The sequence below is a fragment of the Colletotrichum fioriniae genome (genome assembly GCF_027942845.1).
Source record: "Colletotrichum fioriniae strain IMI 355084 chromosome Unknown scaffold_3, whole genome shotgun sequence".
NCBI lineage: Eukaryota > Fungi > Ascomycota > Sordariomycetes > Glomerellales > Glomerellaceae > Colletotrichum > Colletotrichum fioriniae.
Genome location: NW_027076839.1, coordinates 1,079,739 through 1,099,063, shown reverse-complemented (window position 1 = coordinate 1,099,063; position 19,325 = coordinate 1,079,739). Strand labels below are relative to the sequence as shown.

Genomic DNA, 19,325 nt, shown 5'->3' with positions numbered 1-19,325 from the left:
GGTTCGAGGTGGGCGAAAAAGGGTTGTTCAATCGCGATGCCCAGGAATGGCTGTTCATATTCGAGCATTTCGAGCTTCTCTGTTTGTCTCAGCCTCTCTTTCCGTCTCTCTCGCCTTCCCCATTGCCCATGATTCCAAACAGCTTCCCCTAGAGCCTTCAATTTCAACCGTGGTATCATCCTCCGCCCCCCTTTGCCCTCACCAATTCGTCTTTGGTTTTGTCTTCCCCTTGTTCTGCCTGACATCGTCTCCGATGTAATTAGCGTTGTCCCCTCTCCCATCTCGCTTTTGATGTCTTGTCCACAGATTAGGGAACAGATCACAATATGGTCTGTTTATGTGAGGAGCGTCGCGGCCTAGGAAAAATAAAAGAGTCCGAGCCAAGGAAATAGTAGGAACAAAGTTAGAAAGGCCCATAGGAAGTGATCGTAGAGCAGAAACAATGTTGGAAAATCTTTGACAAGGAGACTCGAATTTCGATCCCTCTCCCCAGCACATCCGGTAAACCGAATTGTGTCACATGGGGACGGTCTCTGTATGGTATCATCCCACCCATAATAAAAAACAATCCTCAAGTAAAACGCCGAGTGATGCAAGTTTGTGACACTAAGAGAAATCACCAAACACCCCTACCCCCCTTAACGACCGTATTTGTATGCCGAGGAGACGTTCGTCCGGATTGACGATGACGAGGAAGGAATAAGAAAGTCGGAGAGATGTCGAATCATGTTCCTCACGTCGTGGTAAAACGAATGAAGTCTATCCGGATGGGCTCGTAACGTATTGTGAAAGTCGGCGACTTGTCCATACACGTATGTATGGGGCCGCGAGGGCAGCGTGGCCTCTCATAAATCGGGGTTAGCGATGTAAAGACGGCCTCCGGTAAGTGTCGTAGTGCGCTCGTCGACACTGCCCCTCCTGCGTAGATCATCGGCGCCCTTGACGCTCTTCTCGCGGGTGACGGTTGAATGCATGAGTGAGTTGCTCGCCAATCTCGCCGCCGCTGTATTGCCCAGCTCGCCGACGTTGTCCGCTCGCTCAGCGCTGCTTCCGGAGCCCGTCGTCATGGCCCTGCCACTGGCGTTGTCGCCCAGCGTGGCGTCCTCCGGTACGTCCTCGACCATGCTGCCGCTCCGCTCGGGCGTATCTCCCGGGCTCCATCTGCGTCCGCCGCCGGATGATCGGTATCCCGGGCCGCGACGGCTCGCTGTGCTACTGCGGCCGCTGCTACCGGTCCGTCTGTGATGCAAGCGTGCGTCGTCATCATCGCTGTCCTCGCCCTCAACCTCGGTGGCACTCAGCCGCATGGGAACACCGCCGACGCCAACGTGGTGCTCTCCCGGAGCATAGCCCACGACTGCGGGCTTCCCGTGGTGGCGGATCTTGGCGGCTACCTTGCCAGTAGCACTGATGCCGGTACTCGTTCTGCCGCCGGACGGGGCGGAGAGGCCGGAGGCGGTTCGCTGGCCGCCGATGACCTCGAGGGTGGCGCGCATTTTGGCGGCGCGCTGCTGGGCCAAGAGGCGGGGGTCCTCATACTGAGCGCGGTCGCACCAGACGGTAGCCTTTTGCTTGCGGAGAAGGGCGACGTAGCCCGTCGGCTGGGGGCTGCCACCGCCAGAGCGAGAGGAGGTAGAGCGACGAAGGTCGGTGGTGGGCGAGGTACGGTAGGCGGCGGGTGGAGGAATACTCGAGGAGGTGCTGAAGGTGTTTACTGATGGTGAGCGGCGGGTATGTTGGGGGTTCATGGCACTCTGCTGCTGTAGGTGCATCGGCGTCGGGCTCTGAATGGGGAATGTATTTGAGGACGTCGTGCGTGTGCGGGAGTGAGAGTAGACTGTGGACGAGTCCATCGGCTGATATCGCCGGCTTGCTGACGGGTCCAGCATGACTGCGGTTGATGTGAGGTTGTGAGGCAGGCTCTGTCCTGCTGTCGATGTTGTCGTCGTCCTCCTCCTTAGGATAGGTGGTGTTCTTCGTGGAGGTTGTGTGGTGTTGCTGGTCCTTCACGAGCGTCAAGATGGGGCGGAGAGTCCTGTGCACCCGTAGAGGATGAGGTGTAGAAGTAGGAGTAGGAATAGGAGTAGGACCAGAAGGAAGAGGAGGAGGGTGAGGTTATGAGGTAGAAAGAGGCTGTCGTGGGATTTGGAGAGAAATAATCCGAGAGCGGGAAGTTGGGCAGAGGAGGGAGATTATAGGTCGGGTTCCCGGGCGGCGTGCGGGCGAGTAAGGCACCTTAAGTTTCGCGCGGGTCGACGGGGCGAAATGTTGAGATTTGGTACTTGGGGGGAGACCTGAGGGAAGTTCTTGGGCGCTTCAGCTCAGCTCTCAGGGCCAGCGGCTGCCGGATGGGAGGTGCCTTTTAGCGCTCTGTCACCTTGTGGCCTTTGGGAGGGGTCCCCTTTGGCTGGGATTGTGAGTGAGAGAGAGTGGGAGTGGGAGTGAGTGACCGGGGAGGGGGGTGAGATGAGGTGTGAGGCGTGAGAGTTGAGACTGAGAGTGAGATAATATGTGTGTGTGAGAGAGCAAGAAGAAAGTGAGGTAAGAGGGGTGTGTGAGATGAGGAGTGAGGGCTGTGTGAAAGTGAGACCGAGAGTGAGAGTGAGTGGGTGGATGAGTGGTGGAGAGAATGTGGCAGAGTGGGAGGTTCCCTGGGTCGGGAAAGCCGAGAGCGACGGGTGCTAAGATTGCTCGGGAGCCTGCAAGGTAAATGTACCTTTTCTTCCCTCCCCTCCAGCAACTCTTGGGTTCAGAACGTGAGAGACAGAGAGAGAGCCAAGCCACGCCTGAAGAGGGATCCAGCACCCCGGTGACGATGAATGATGGTAATGTTTCCCCCCCCTTCTTCGAGTCTTGAACAACGCCTCTATTTTTCTATCTCTCACTTAAACTTTGGGCTAAACACAGAATGACTCTGTGACTAGACACCGACTTTGTACAAAGACAGATCGTTTGTCGAAATGGATGGTCAACACGAACGAACAACAAGACAAAAGGAATTTGTTCACCACGTCGGGTCCTCGCACCCGATCTGCGACCTGGATGGAAACGACGGGGAACAATGACAATGGCCCGGTGAGAGAGGCTGATAAACGAACAAGAGGGTCTCGGGTTTCTATTTTGCTCGTGTCCGCCGTCCGCCGTCTGTCGTCGCGCTTAAAGCCAGACCCTCTGTGGAGCACAGATGATGATGGAAGAGTCGGCAATCCCAGTCGTGCCAGTTCCGTACTTAGAAAAGCTAGGGGAATTTGGGAAAACCCAAGGGAACGATACGACAGGGCGGCCAACGATCGTCTGTGCCCTTTTTCTTTTTCTTTTTTTTTCTTTCTTGTCTTGGTATCGCTAAAAGTATTGACATCCGTGGGATCACCGCAGTTCGGGTCCGGGTAGCGTGCTGAAGCGCGAGATGAAGAAAGAGAGGGATGATGCTAGACGAGGCACGTTTCGTCGATAGTGGAAGCTGAGGGCTGAAGGAGGGCTGAGGCCAGAGGGAGATCAAGAGTCGCAGGGACGACGCCGCTTCGCCCAAGTTCAGAGTCGCGAGAGAACAATAAACAACAACGAAACGAGGGAGAAGTAAATTCACGCGCAGGTGGTGTTGTCGGTGTCGGTGTTTATTGTTTTGTTTCTTGTGGGTGTGAGATCACGGCCGAGATAAGGCAGACCGACGCTGCAGGTCTGAGATGAAAACCTGAGATAGAATATAGTATGCCCACTCACACTCACACTCACTCACACATACACACACCACACTTTTGAGAGAATTAACCTCAATTGATCCCGTTCGTGAGGGGTGCAGTTCGCCCAGGTGGAGGAGGCGATGGTTGTGGTGGTGGTGGTGCCCAAGGAAGAACTAGGTACTAAGCGTCGAACTCGGACGACGAACCCAAGAAACGTGGGATCTGTACGGATATGCGGGAATGCACCACAGAGTTGAATACGGATACTCCAAGATGGGACTAGCACTAATTATTGTCCAAAGAAGTTGAGGACAGGACAGAACGGGGGGTTCAAATGCGATGCGATGCGATGCAAAGGGCCGGCCGAAGCAATAAGCAACAAGCAGCTGCAACAGGATTTACCAACTTTACGGATTAGATACCGCCAGATCAAAATCAGATGCCCAACATGGTGGTACCGCATGGTGACGACTGAATGGTAAGTCGCCGATGCGGGTGAACTTCCACACAGCGTATATGTCTACCGCCATATAGCTTTCGTCACTGAGAGAGAGCAACCAAACACGACCACTGATATCATGACCAACTCTTCTTGTTGGAGATACGCATATCCATCCATACGGATACCGCAGTGACACAACCCATTGACAAGAAAGAGGGACGAGACAGAAAGCCCAAGCAAGCACGCACCGCACCCGCAAGCAAGCAAAAAGAGGCCAGGACCAGGGGCCAGCACGACACTTGGACAGACTGGGACAGGCCAAGGACGAGGGTGACAAGGCGACAACTCGACAGGGTGACAAAATGGTGACAAGGGCCCCAGTCCAACGTTGCATGCGCCCGGGGCAGCTCTTTTGCTGCTTAGTGTCTCTCCCTCTCCCTCTCCCCCATGTCTCTCACTCTCTGTCTGTGTCTCTTTCTCCCATGTTTCCCACTCTGTCTTCTGGATGTGTGCTCGCGCCGCTCTTCTCTATTGGCTCGCTGCCGCCGTAGCCTCCTCCCCTCTTGAGAGGAGAAAGAGGGCCTTTCGTCGGTCTTGTCATCGCCGGGTTCTACTTTTTCGTAGATCCACAAGGTTCAACGAGAACCTGTCTGTCTCTCCTGTCCATCTTTCGTTCACCCTGTGTCTATCTTGGGTATTCTATGGATATCCGTACTATGGAGTCTTTCTCTCAGCTTGCCTCTCCCACGGCGCCATAGCCCACTTTCTTACCCTTCCCTCGCGGGCCTCCAGTGTCCACAATGGCTATCAGTCTGCGGCGCTGCGGTCGTCGTGCTGTCGTTGCTCGCTGGCGTACTCTCACCACCAACCTGACAACGGTAATGGGAATCACCAAAGCCTTTCGGATACCGTCTCCCACTCTCAGTCTCTTCCCATCTCTCTCCACTCATCGAACATCCACATCCGTGACTACTGTACTGCTATGCTGCACGTAAACCCCTCGCTTGGCCCAAGCTTCCGGACTACACTGCGCCGGGAACATATGTCACCATCATGACTACCATCGTCTTCGGCTCTACTGCGAGTTACGAGTTTAAACGCTCAAGCTATGGAGTCCCCGTCCGACACAATAGTTGTGTCTGCCGCCCTAGTGCCCGCCAACATTGGTTCCCTCAAGCGCCGTCTTTAGTAGGCCCATACTACAGTACCGCATAGAAACTAGAGAACCAGACATCAAGGCAGCAAACAGTCAACGGTACTCTGTGGTGCCTGTGTTTCTCTCTGTACAATCACACCCCCAAATCTCGATCGATCTTCCTAATCCACCGAGGAAGTCCCACCAACGCGCTCCTCATCCCAGCCCGTCGCGTCAGGATTCAGCCCGGAACAGGTTCACGGTTCACATCATCCCCCAAGGTCGCGGAGTATTCGCCTGGCCAATCATCCCCATGGACGTTGATGTAATTGCAAACCCCTTCCAGAAAATCCCAGGAACCAAACTCGAGTCTCCAGAGTGGGATAGCCAACGCCATAGCCTGCCGGGAGTTGGGGGCTGTCCCAGGACAGACACTCCCAGTCCTCCGGGGCACATTGACGACCCTGTGGACACTGATGCTCTGTCGCCTTCGCGCTGTCTACTAGCAATGGCAATGTCCTCCGTCCTGTCGTGCCTGGTGTCACCAAGTTTTTCCAGGTTTCCCATTATTGATCTTCAACGCACGTACGGAGATGGCCCTATCCTGTACTCTGTATGTATGTAATGATCTCCAGGGCCTTTTCTTCTGCCCTCTTTTATTTCCTATTTTCCTGTGCGTCACCAGAGATCCCCCTCGCTTCGGCTGCCGTCCGTCCCCTTGTTCAGTGACTCTCTGTGCCCCCCGGGGTTGGTCCTACAACAACCCCCTACATGCAGTAATCAACCCCGTAGTCTTTGCTCATTCCTTCTGCTTTTTCCTGTTTTTTGAGGGGAGAATCCTTCCCACGACATCGGATCGGTGTGGTCACCGCTGGAGCTTCAGTGGTCTCTGAGCTCTCTTACCTTGCTTTCCCAAGTGATCTTCGCCTTTTCCCCCCTACGAGATCCTTCCGTGCTGTTAGGCAAACCCCCCCTCTTGCCGTCTCCAGGTTCTTGATATTGCTCGGTCAGAGGGGAAAGGCTCCATCGCACTGCCGAAAGGGCTTGCGGTGAAGGGCAGTAACCTCCAGCGGCCGGTAAAAGCTCAGTGCAACATCCAGTGCTGGCCAAGCTGGGCAAGCCATGGGCCAGTTGCGACGGTGATGTAAGATGCGGCAATCGCCCGTCCGCCGGGGAGCTTGGGTGATGTCGCCCCGTCCATTGGCGAACAATGTGACAGATGACAGCACTGCGTTCAAAGCACCATTTTCCTCAGATCATCTCGAGCAGAAGGCCCCCTCGAACGTGATGACCATGAACATGACCTTTTGTTTCCCCCGCACCCTCGGTATGCCCTTTCCGAACGCTATGGGGAAGAACGAAATTAGGGGAACATGAGCCAAGGACACCTGGTGGTATTGACGCTTGATCCGGTGTCCGAATCATGATAATAAACCACCCCAACAGCGTGAAGAATCTCATGTTTGCTTTCCAGTGCCACGTCCGGTGTTTGCGTTCCTATGTGCGGAGAAGCAAGTGACACGATCCCTGCTCGGGGACCCAAATAATGTGGCCGTAATGCAGCGCCAATGCAAGTCAAGGAGTCGTTATCACGAAACTCGGAACCGTAATCACAAGTCTCGGCTTCTAATTCCCGTCTTCTGGTTGCCAAGGCTCAAAACGGCATGTTTGCGTACTCTGTACTCCAGGCTTTGCTCCATGACGGGGACCCAACGCGTACGAATGTGCGACTCATGTAGTCAGTATCTCACCATAGGTACTGTCTACGACCAACACCAAGTCGATTGAGCATCGTGATATCTAAAACGTACTCTCAAGCCATCATTAAGCCATTGGCCCATTTTGACATGCAACTATCTCGCCTTACTTGCAGGGAACTCCACAGCTCAAGCCTGGTATGGCCGCATGGGACCTCAAAACAGCACCCGACTCCGGATCCGCCTCAACCACCACCGCCGCCGCCGCCGCCGTCTCCATTCATGATTCCATGCCTTCAGCCTTCCTTCTACAGGCCCACAATCCCATGCTGGTGAGAAAAACGTGCAAGCTCGTGTGGGGGTGGCGGTCCTCCGGTGAGAGTCCATCATGTAAGACAAGGCGCGCCATACCCCGGGCCAACCAACAGGAATCGGACCTCGAGGCTCAACAACGGCCGCTATGGATACAGCGGCGAACTTGCACATGTTCAAGCAGCCAAAACCGAAGGTGGTGTTGCTCCTTCGAAGCGGACTCTGTCGACTCCACCCCGTCTGTACTCCCGCCAAGGCACCACGATCCGGCCGCGCTCCGAGTATTCATCTTCCAAGCCTCTTGGCCTCCGAACATAATCAGTCGCTCTTGGACCGGCTCACAATTGCACTGCAAGTGCATCTTCCGGCTGTCTTCATCTCCGTGCTAGCTCCAGCGTTTCCCGTGCGAATCCCTGCCACAGAGATACGGTTAATGGCAACTCTCCACCATGGCCCTTTCTCATCCCTCATATCTTGTGGGCCATAGACCGTTACCCCTTATCACGGCTTGCCCAGCTCAAGAACTCGGACAGGGCGACTCGGCTGGCCAAGTGGCGCGTTCCCTACGGACCTTGAGACAACACACAGGGTCTTGATTCTTGTCACCGACATAGGAGGAATACCGCGCGGTACGAATACGCCAATACGTATGCGTTTTGTCTATATGCACTACACTACAGCTCCTCCCGTCCCGATGGCATTGACGGGACTGGGAGAAATGGAATTGCGAAACGGTCATTGATTGGACTCCCCCGTGCGGCGGCTAACAAACCGCACACGCGATTTGATCAGACTTGAGGTCAAGACAAGGGCAGAAACTTGGCTTTTCTGCTTCGCTTCTTAGTCATAATGCGTCTCCCATATTAACCAGGCTCCTCCTATTCGACCAACATATGTCCCGTCTTCCTCGGCCTCGAGCCTCGGCCTCGAGCCATATGAGGTCACAGACGATGAGTTGTACGAAGTGTTTGCGACCTCAACGGGCTTGCTGTTCATTGACACCCGAACGTCACACCTGCATCAGGAGTAATCGTCGTGGCCGCTTTTTGACCATTTCACTTTGCAAAACACAAAGCAACGCGCCCATCCCGAATCATCCATCAGTTGACCAGTCAGTAACTGATCACCAGTCAAGCAGGCTGAAGCACGAACACACCCACCCGTGACATTCCTCTCAGCCATCAGCCAACAGCATGTTGCAGCGTGGTAGCACACACAGCAAGCCAAGTCTCACAGGATGGCGCCGAACGTGGTACTGCGTGCGGCCAACAGACACCCCGGGCCCCGGCTGCGACCAGGTCAGACGGCGATGAGACCCCGGCTTGCCCGGGGACGGCGGGGAGGGGCCGAACTATGATTTCCATTCCTGAAGGCTGAGGGGGAGGAGGTATTAGGTAGGTATTCCAGAGAGTATGGGCGCGCTTCTGCTGCAAGCACGGCCTACAATTGCAAGCTCCAAAACCTGGGGAAGATGAATAGCGCGCGGCTGGTTGCTTTTGCGTCGACGATCCTTGCAGCCCTGGCGAACTTACACCAAGCCATCAAACGAGCAACCATCTGATGCGGTGTGGAATATTGAATATTGCATGTAGGGGCTGAGCTGCAGAGTCCTATCCGTACGCACCGTCAGACAAGTAGCCCTTCAGAACTCAAACTTTGGACGCATTGCCTGAAGCAGGAGAAGTGACTCCATCGTCGAGGGCACTCTACCCCAAAGCAGAAGAAACAGTTATCGCAGAGGGGTCATGCGGAAACAAGACATGACTCTCTCTCTCTATCTCGGCCTCTTTCGCCGACGCATGCGGAACCCCCTCTCGTTTTGGGGGGAAGCCACGATAACCTCCTCCCCCGGACCCCCGGCAACATTCCAACCCGCTCTACAAGTGCCAGGAATGAAGGCTAAACTATCTGGTTCGATTCCGACCCCTCCATTGCCTAGAGGACGGGTCTTACTGGTCCGGGGAGGGACAGAATCTCTGCCCATGCAGATAGCTTGGCTCATGTAGGATGGTTTGAGGCAAGGCAAAGGTAAGGCAAGGCAAGATGCGATAGGATGCCACGCTATGCCGATGTTGTGCACATTGGGTTCCTCGACGCTAGCCAAGCGACCACTCTCGTCCGTCCTCGTTGATGCTAAGCAACGCTCGACGATACCAAGAGTCCAAGACGGCTACTATTCCCCTCGTCTTCCCCCCTTCATGTTCGCTTTCTAGCTGCCCGACTCGGAGAAGCGCAGTGGTCTAACGACAACCGACAGTGGTTCAGAAAGAAGCGTGATTCTATCTCATCGCAATCTCTCGTGCTGCCTGCTAAATGATACGTCCTGCCTGAAGCCGATACATGAAGCTTACTGTCACCGTACCTCTTCTTAGTCACAATGTCATTGATTTGAGAAACAAAAAACGCCGAGAATTTCATCTCGGGTGCAAAGAATACCGAGACCAGATACCAGGCGAGGACGAGTCGGGTGTCTTGGTGTACGCAAACCTGCTCAACAACGCCGCCGCCACTATGCACATTGAATCTACGCTGTCACCGCCTCGGTGTAAGCGCGCCCGCATCCAATAGTCAGACCTCTGTTCCCCCTCGCCGACGTTGCATTTCTCCCACTCCCACGCTTCTCCTCCTGGGAGGTGCTGCCACGAGGGCCTCGGGCTGAAGAGGCTGCCGCATGTCTCAGCACGGGACAGAAATCCTGAAAATATATCGTTGCTCTGCCCTAGCACTCCCCAGTGGTGTAGGTACAACATCCATACACAGTAGATAGACAGCCGAAGAAAGGAATCCCAATCACGGAGTAGAGGCGGTCCAATGGCTCAAGCTTGTCCACTCGTCACCATCCTCGTCGACGGAGTTCCTTTAATGATACTCTGTCGAGAGCTACGCCAAGAGAGCATGGACCCGAACGACATGGGCCGCCGGGCGCATCGCAAGGATTCTCACGAGGAGGGGAGCTTGTCGTTTTAGAGGGGAACATCGCCAGGAGAAGGCTCCCACGGCAAGCGTATAGAATGCTTAATAAGAGCTCTGCCTCAACTATCGTTCGTTCGTTCGAACTTTTGCAAGTGCCAAGACCAGCCCATTGAGAGAATGCAGCCTTGGTGTTGAAGTCTAAGTCGACAGATACTCGTCGTCCCCTCCTCCCGGGTGCTATTCAATCTTGGCCAGACTCGCACAGGGCCGAGCGGTGCAGAAGCAGCACAAGCGAACAAATACCGCGGGGAGACTTCTAAGTGTGCCGCCCCCAATGCGACGTCGATTAGCAGCAGCCCTTATCCTGGGTGAGCTGAGCTTAGTTTTGGCCTAAGCAGCGGGATTTTCCATCGAGGGCGCAGAGACAACTCAGCTATGCAAGTCAAGCTGAGACTCCGTAGGAGGAGAAGCTCTAGATCCAGGGCTTTGGGTGTTGGGAAGAATCCAACGCAGAGACAATTAACCTCATCATTGCATTTACATGATGCAAGGCGAGCGCCATGCCGCAAATCAGATCATCTCAAGAGCTCCGGAGGCGCGACCTTGGCGGACCCCGGGGCTTCTCACTCTCTCTCTTACAGTACAGGCCGTCACATCATCCGTCATCGACCTCGAAAGCGGTGGGAAAAGCAGCACCGGTTGATTGACAGGGCGGCGGTCAAAGTCCACTCCGTTGATGGCACGTATCGCGCCGTGCCCTCCCGGTCCTTGACTGCTCATCGTCCACCTCACGATGCGACACTGTTGACAGCAGGCTGATCTCACACAAGAAGTGACAGCCAGGCGACTGGAGGAGGTGTGTTCATCCTGTTCTCCATCCTCGCCGCCGACAACTAGGCCCGTGTCATCGTTGACAGGAAAGCAGAAGGTAGCAGGCGGGACGTCATGACAGCGTCAAGGGGGTTATAATGGCACCTCACTATCGTCGGTGTTTGGCAGGCCGTAGAGTGGTTCCAACTTCGCTGGCCCTAGCGGTGCGCGTGGGTGCCGCAGAGCAAGAATCGCAACCTAGACCTTTGATGAATGATGCGGTGTCGACTGTTGTCAAATTCTCACAAGGCTATAATGACTCCTTGATATAGGGACAGGGCAAGGGCCTCTGAGAGTATCGTCACAACGGCGCGAATCTCGAGAGGCACCGACCAGCCCAGTTGCAGTGAACAGTGAACGTTCCCTTCGGCGCCAACCGACCGGGGCTCGCCCGTCGCATCTTTGTTTGCTAATACCAAGTTATCTGTACGGATATATCTCCAAAGCCTCCAAGGATATCGCTGCCCCGCACTCGGCTTGCCACTGTTTGTCACGGATACAGTGTAGCCATCGTGAGCTTAGTCCGAGATAGAGATTATTAGGCGCCATACCATACCCTTCTGATGACACCCAACCCCCAGTACTCCGTACGGACCTCACATCTCACTCCCTCTTTGCTATATGCCAGATGGAATATCTTTCTTGATCCCGGCCTCGCACAACTTGCTAGCCCTCCGCACCAGTGATCCAAACATCGACTCTGACAGCAAGCTACACTACCCACCACTACTCTGTTCCTCCGCTGCTCCCCTGATCCTTCCCATTACACGGACGGAGAGGGAGGCTGGTGGATTGAGTCGGCAGCAGCCCCTCCCCGCACAAACCGGCGCCGGTACACGGTTGCGGAATTTTTGACTCTACGGACGCTCACGGATCTGCGGATCTTGCTTCATGTCGCTTGCCCTCTCCCTCTCGCATGACATATGATGGCGTAAGCAGCAGCCTCTGTGCCACATTCTTGCGCCAGCCTCACCTGTGTCTTCGGTGGGAAACTGACAAACGCTCGGAGGGCAACATAGTTGATGCAGAGTTGAGCACAGAACGCACACGTTTGACGCATTACTGACTGGCGCCGTTGAGACCCCTGCGAAACATCGTTGGGCCGTGCAGTACCAGTGTCAGGATTAACACAGCTTCCTGGAATTCGTAGCTTCGATGCACCTGGTTCCTCCGGACTAGGCACCTTAACTAGAATATACACATATGCCTCTCGCGAGTCGCAGGGTCCCTCAAAGGTCTATAGAGGTCCAGCCCTTCCAACTTCCAAGTTCCAGCCTGGAGCTTGCCTTTATTCTCCGACAAGGAGGATGAGCTTCCAAGGACCCAAACGCAAGCCGCTTACACTGCTCCTTGCTGGCCACGCGGGGAGCACATCTCTAGTGTGCATACCTAACCCCTCCAACGATAAGCTGTCGGTTGTGGCTGAAATGGGGAACGTGGCGGGCGCAACTCCCCCATCCTCTACCTCGTACCTCGTACCATATCCGGCGTCGTGGTTCTGAAGCATCGTGAAAAACGCCCGCCTCTTTCCTCGCCCTGGACAGTACATCCGGATACCGCAGCTAAATCCAACTCTCGTCCATACCCTACGGCGGGCGGAGGGCCCACGCCACGGGTCAAAGTAGCTCATGTGGGAGCCAACGGCCGACAGGGTACGCTTACGTGCAGCAAGCCCGGCAAGGAAGAAAAAGGTTAGAAGCATAGGCCAATATGGTCCGATGTTGCGAGATGTAGATGAAATCCCTCCCGAGTCACGATGTGTGAGAGAATGACAAGAAGTCGCCGCGGCGTAGTCATGGCCATGCAGCAAGAATCTTGCTTTCGGGACCTTTCAAGACAAGCCTCCAGCCTCCACTCGGTCTCGATCCTCGGCGGCCCTATCTGATTGCAGGTAGCCTAATGGTGAGGTACCATCGCTCCCCTGTTTGGACAGGTTTGATATGGGTTCGGTGAGGTGGCAGGTGCTTGTGCTGGTGCTGGTGGTCAGGGTGAGGTTACATTCTGTCGAAATGCTCCAAGAGTGTGAATAGCTTCGCTTTTGCGACCCCCGCCAGAAGGATGGGGTCAGCCTGCACCAAAGTCCCTCGTACACCCGCCAAGAAAGGCGCAGAATCTAAGGTCTGTTGAGTTTCTCACAGCGTTTGCGCCCAAGTTGGGAAACTCAAATGGCTTGCATGTCTAGTTCTGGCTCACGCCGTCCCGAAACATCACCCCTCGCCGTGTTGAGCTAGGCCGATTCTTCCTCTGTCGCCCGGATCATTGAAAACCTGATTTCCATGGCTCTCTAGAAAAGTCGGCAGATGTGCATAGAAGCTCTGACCCAAGGTATAATTCCCACCTTCGAGGAGTTTCTATACTACTTCGTACACTAGCTCAAAGTGCAGCGTCTAAGCAACGCCCCCGGCTCCGGGTATGAGAGCGATATAGGCGCTAGAAGCAGACCCAAGCAGAGCCTCCTGTCGCTTTTGCGTCTGTCAGACCAGGCAAGTTGCTGTCAGGACGCCGATCAACCATCTGGATTCCGATCTCGTCAAGCCTGTCGTGCCCACATCGGCCGTCCCTGATGGAAGTTTTCGCAAAACGGGCCCCCGGTAGCCCCCGCCTGCGCTGGTGCTGTCTTGTCTGGCGCATGGAGCCCCGTTTTCCCATTCTCGGCCGTGAACCGAGAGCTCTCCCCTGTGTGGAGTACAGAGTAGAAGGGAGGCAGTTGTAAACTTGTGAGAGTCTTTGAGATTCTATCCGAGATCCTCAGATGTCTCCAAAACGGTCACCCTTCCGAAGAACCGAACGCATTAATGCAGGTTCTTGGAACGGGGAAGAACCGGGAAGTGCGAAGAAATGGTTCGATGAATGCAGCTGACAGGCTCACCCATCGTGATTATCAACTCTCATCAAAGAGTCGTATCATGGCGGCCCATATCGGCCGGGCACCCAGTCTCTCGGCGGGCGTTGGACGCTTGTCGCGAGCTCCGGAGACTTGGGGCAGGATATGAACTGCACCGGCCGGGACCCCTCCCCATCCCACTTTGCCCGGTGGATCATCTTCAATCAAAGACGTTCGGACCTTCACAATGTTTTCAATATCCCAAGCTTTTTTTCCAATCGCTTTCGGAGGAAATGCTCCCCCAACCCCTGGCCAATTGCTTCTAACATTGAGTTTGATAGACAACGATTGTGATCCGCGCTATCCGGTGATAAAGTGAACTCCGCGTACTCTTGTACGAATGCTGAACTGCAACATTCCGTCCGCTTCCGTTGCCATGTCGAACGAGGCAGTGACAGATCAGCTATGCAAACGAACGAGAAACTCCGTCCCATAACGTGTTGGCAAGCTCACGCCAAGATCCTGACAGGCTGGCAACGATGTAGTCTTCTCTGTTACCTCGTCGCTGACCGGAAGCTACCTGTACCCCGCATCGTTGCAACATCACCATCATCAAGCTCTCCTACTCGACCGAGAGATGAAGCGGCGTAAGCTCCGAGACTATGGCCCCCAACCAATTGGCATTGAATGCCGGAGTTGCCTATGTGAAGTCGCCGAAGACGCACCGGAATACATTCGCGGTACCTGAATGGTTCTTTTGCTACAGGTACTACACAACACTACACTTAGTACGGATGATGTTCAGAGCTTACGCGCACGTCAGTCGAACCTCTGGGCGTTGACAGGACGATGGACCGACTTTAGAGTTTCCCGCCGTGCCTTTCGCTCACTTCGCCAACGCGAAAAAGTGGTCGTTCGCTTCCGCCGGAAAGGGTGTGATAATCGACACCCGAGATCCCCTCCGCGGTACTCACTAGCAAGCTTTTCGCAAGCTCCAAGTCCACAGCACTTCAGCCGATGAGGCGTCTCGCGGTTTCACGACGGGGATCATCGACGGCCAGCTCATGCCGGCAGAGCAGCTCTCCAAGATACACGAGACGAATCCATTGGCTATCCCGTCGTCCATCTCCCGGGCCACAAAATCTAGACCGATCCTCAGCTCCTGCAGGCTGTTGCATCCCATGCGTCGTCCCATCACCGCTTCGAAAGGCATCCATCCCGTCGGGCCAATCTCACATGTTTCCCTCCCATCACGTAAGTGTCGGGTAGGAGAACTAAAAAGTTCCAGACTCGTCCATCTTCCCCCGCAAAGTCAAACCCGCGCCCGTCTCACTTCAGAATTGACCACTTCGCCTCCCTCGCGCCTTATCGAGCGCACACCAGTGTTAGCGGCCGCCCACGGCACTTCGTCGAGGCCCGTCAGCCATGCGGCCCCCGCAATGCGGTCGCCGTGTCCGTCCGGCGGGAGGCTGACGGCGACTTTGTGAGCCAGTGCTTCCGGGACCCGCCGGAGGACGTTACCGGTCACGGATAACCAGTATCGCTCGTAGTAGATGTCGCTGTCCAGCCAGAGATTGACCGTTATCAGCTGGGGAGTATCAAGGAGTCTTAGTATTGCGCTCCATGATTCCACCCACTGCTCGAACGTGCTCCCTTGGTCTGCCTGGCGCCGGAAAGAGAGGTTGATGCGCCGGAGTGGGTGACTGCTGGACGTCTTCCATCGGACGCCGAAAAGGTTTCGTGCTAGGTTGATGTCGGTGATGGTAAGTACTGTAGACATATTGACGAGGCACATTCGGAATATCTACGTGCTCTTGTGTCAGTGACTGTGGGAAGAAGCGGGTGTCTTGAAAGAAGCCCTCTCCATCTCTTCAAATGCAAAATTCAACTTACAACATCTTACATGTCAACATCATGGGTAAATACGGTGAAGAAATGTCGACCGAGACCCCGTAACCTGTCCGGCGCCGCGAAATGTCTAGCCATATTTCTCTTCTATCTCTCGCCTCATCGCATTTCCAATGATCACACCAAGTTGACATCTCTCTCTTGTACCAGAGCGATACCGACCCTCGAGCACCAGAATCAGACCCCATCCATTTGAACTCCCATGCGTCATATCCTTCGACGATGGTAGACTCGGGCGTTTCAAGTAAGCATCTGGAATGTCCAAATCCGGCTTCAGTCCAAACTATGTGCTGACCAAGGCCAGTTGTGCGCCACCGCTCTCGATAGATAATCTCTCGGATCTCCTTCGGAAGCTTGCCTAGGAAGCCCGTACTTGAGTGATCAAGAGGGGGAGGCCGGGGAGGCCCGTGTAGATTGTCATCGTGATTGTGAGATATGCCGCCTAATAGGTCTTCGACGGAAGCGCGATATGCTTCGTGGTCCGCCACAAGCGTCTCTGAGGAGTCACTACCACTGAACACATGTAGCTTGGGAATGGTCGCAACTGGATTTATTCGGACTTTGATATCAGAACGAACGTAGTTCAACCTTGTCTTGAGCTTTCTAGCCAGAGCGAGTGGGCTATTTACAATTGAACGACCGCCAGAATGGCCCGGCTGACGGAGCTGGTCATTCATCTCGGGAGGAAGCGATTCGACAAATGCAAGGCTTAGTGAAAAAAGCAGAAACCACTTCGGTGATAGAATTCTTGGAATGAAAAGACTTTAGGAATAGGGGACTGTTTGTCGCAACTATAAGAGACCAACAAACGCTCATGGATCGTCCAGTCCCACCAAACATACATGCAGACAAGCAAACAGTCTCTACCATTTTATTCATAAGGATGGGCCAATCAACAGCTGCATCAAGCAAGCCGCATCCGAATGTGGGAATGAAGTTTGCTTGAAATTCATCATGCACAGTTAACACGCGATGGCTGTAGAGGCAGAAGATTGTAGTTATCATGAGATTTAATTCAAAGACCGTATGTGGGTATTGTGGTCGGAGCTAATCGACAAAACTTCCGTTAAAATCCAACGCCAGTGATCCAAAGACAGCATCAAATTGCTGAGTTCCCCCGATTCCAGTGCTAGTATTAGAGGCTGCCAACAAGGTGCAAGCTCTTCGCGGCCTTGCCGAGTCGATGTTTGTTGGTAATGAGGCATTTACTTCTGCTCAGGATTGGCCTTTCCAGCGCCGCCGCCAAACAGGCCACCGACGAAGCCGCCAGCGCCCTTGACGCCGTCGGTGGTCTTGCCGGCAACGGTCTTGCTGCCCTCAGCGACACCGCTGCCCGCCTGGTTCAGCGCACCAGAGCCAGGGACGGCAGTGGGCACGTAGCCGCCCTCGTCGTCCTTGCCTTGGCGCTCGGCGCGGTTGACACCCTCCTTGGAAACCATATCGCCAACGGGCTGGAGGAGACCGCCTTGACCGACCTGGCCGGCGGCGAGGTTGTGCACGCCATCTTGGAGAGTGTCGACCTGCTCGACACCGGTGACCTTGCTCTTATCGAGTGTATCTGACGAGCACGTTAGTACAGTTTCTCAACGGCTACTCGCTAGCCCAGGTACTAGTGTGATTGGGAGAGGTTCGTGGAGGCGTTGGTGGCTTACCCTTAGTCGCGTAGCTGGCCTTGTTGTCCTTGGTGAACCATCTCAGGTAGATGTCCTCGACCCACGGAACCCACTTCTCGTACTGCGAGTTGTATGTTTGCTTTGCCCACTCTGCCATGATGAATGATGTTGGTAGAGTTATCAAGAGATGTGAGGATATTGACTGTTTGGATGATGGAAAGTACAGTCAAGTATAGAATAAGATCAACGAGATGAACACCATAAACGGACGGGAAACACGACGTGGGCCACCGGCCTGATATACGTCCATCCAAAAGGCCCAGCCCAGCCCAAGCATCAGCACCAGCACCAGCACCAGCTCTCTCACACACACTTTCATCATCAGAGTCGTCACTCGCTCATCCCTTCTCATGCTTTACTGCGCATGTGCGTACGTGTGGCTGAAGATGCCCATGGATACGTCATATGGGTCTGTGATGGAGGCGTCGAGACGCGATGCCATAGGCTGCCGTGCTCCGTCGTGCTGTCAGGCAGCCGGGGAGGACCCCCGTCGAGGGACCCCTGCGCAGCGGCATCATCAAGCGCAATGACAAAATCCTGGAAGTTGGCAGCCACATCAAAAGTTGTAGTGAAAGATGCGCCACGCGGGGGGAATCCTCCTGGTAGCTTTGACCACTCAGCTCAAGCGAGCTGCTCTCTTGTTGGCTTTGGGTTTCAGATTACGCCTTGGGGAGTGAGTGGAGGGAAAATGCCTCTCTGGCCGAGCTAGAGTCATCTCCTCACACTCTTCGAGCTGGTTGGTTTCGAGATGGAGCACGTGGGGAGAGAGACCAGCGGGAGGGAGATGGTGGGATGGGACGTGGTATCCAAGTGGGCGAAAAGAAACAAAAGAAATAAAGATAAAAAAAAGCAGACTGGCCCAGATCGAGATTGCGGGTTGCGACGTCATCCCGCCGCTATGTGGGGCCTTCTCCGATAAGAGTGGAGGCGATGCGCCGGGCTGCAACGGCCCGGTGGAGCCCGGCTTCCTCCGGGCGTCAGATCTCTGGCTGGGCTCGGGATCTCAGCCTGCGTGCGTGCCGGTAGCTACATTTGTAAGTTTGCTTTGTAGAGATATTTTAATTTAGTTCCAAAATAGACGTCTACTTCCTTCCATCACTCGTTGAAGACACAGAAGAATATATTCTTATTTACGTGTTTTCCTTCATTAATATGTAAGAGAGGTATCCAGCACCTAACAAGAAGCCGGAGAACCTGCTAGTGCGTCCTAGAATTCATCGACAATTTGACTCTCAGAAGGAATGTAACTTTGTGCTTTCAGCCAAGGGCCCACTTTGTTCCGAGGCTCTAAATCATCGGGAAAAGAGGTAAGCTGAGGGAAGCCAGCCAGATTCCCAGCGGCCTGACTCCCGGATGCTTCTTCCGTCGAACAACCTCCTCCGGCGATGTGGCTTATCTCAAGTTTCCACGGTCCATCTGGTGGTGAATGACTGATAGGTTGAACGTCTCTTGTAGTATCATGAGGCCCTATAGATGCTCTCATAGCATTATTTGGTCTCGCCAACACGCAAGCTGACAATTCATGACTTCCGTAGATAAGGTGTTGTGTATCGTAGTACTCTCCAATCCCCACAAGGCTCAGAGTATTCATCATGCCTGTATCCAGATGTGGATGGTCTAAATGTGGATGTTCCCTCGGCAGAGATTGCTTGTCTGCTTGTACTGAAGGTTCAGGGGTCTTGAGATCGCTCTGGTCTCTTCTCCCATTGTCATCCAGCTCGAATCTTCTTCCATTTCCATCCAGCTCGTATAAGAACACAATGTGTCTTGGAGGCATAGACAGCGCTTTATCTTCCTTGTTTCTACGATTAGTATTGACTTCGAGGCCCTGAGTTGGGACCTGTTCGGCAGAAATAGGTGAACTGGGCAGT

The 19,325-nt window shown here is 54.4% G+C and overlaps 2 protein-coding genes across 2 annotated transcripts; both read right to left on the bottom strand.

The window, feature by feature from the left end:
- Positions 1-845: 845 nt before the first annotated feature.
- On the bottom strand, positions 846-1,853 carry N0V96_003187 (uncharacterized protein; the record flags this gene model as incomplete). The annotated part of the gene is made up of 2 exons (XM_065756766.1): positions 846-1,782; positions 1,846-1,853. 2 exons carry the CDS (start codon positions 1,851-1,853, stop codon positions 846-848), a joined length of 945 nt encoding a protein of 314 aa, XP_065614533.1.
- Positions 1,854-16,986: 15,133 nt separating this feature from the next.
- On the bottom strand, positions 16,987-17,551 carry N0V96_003186 (uncharacterized protein; the record flags this gene model as incomplete). The annotated part of the gene is made up of 2 exons (XM_053190962.1): positions 16,987-17,339; positions 17,434-17,551. The coding sequence occupies 2 exons, from the start codon at positions 17,549-17,551 to the stop codon at positions 16,987-16,989; spliced, it is 471 nt and encodes a 156-aa protein (XP_053051387.1).
- Between the last annotated feature and the right edge of the window lie 1,774 nt (positions 17,552-19,325).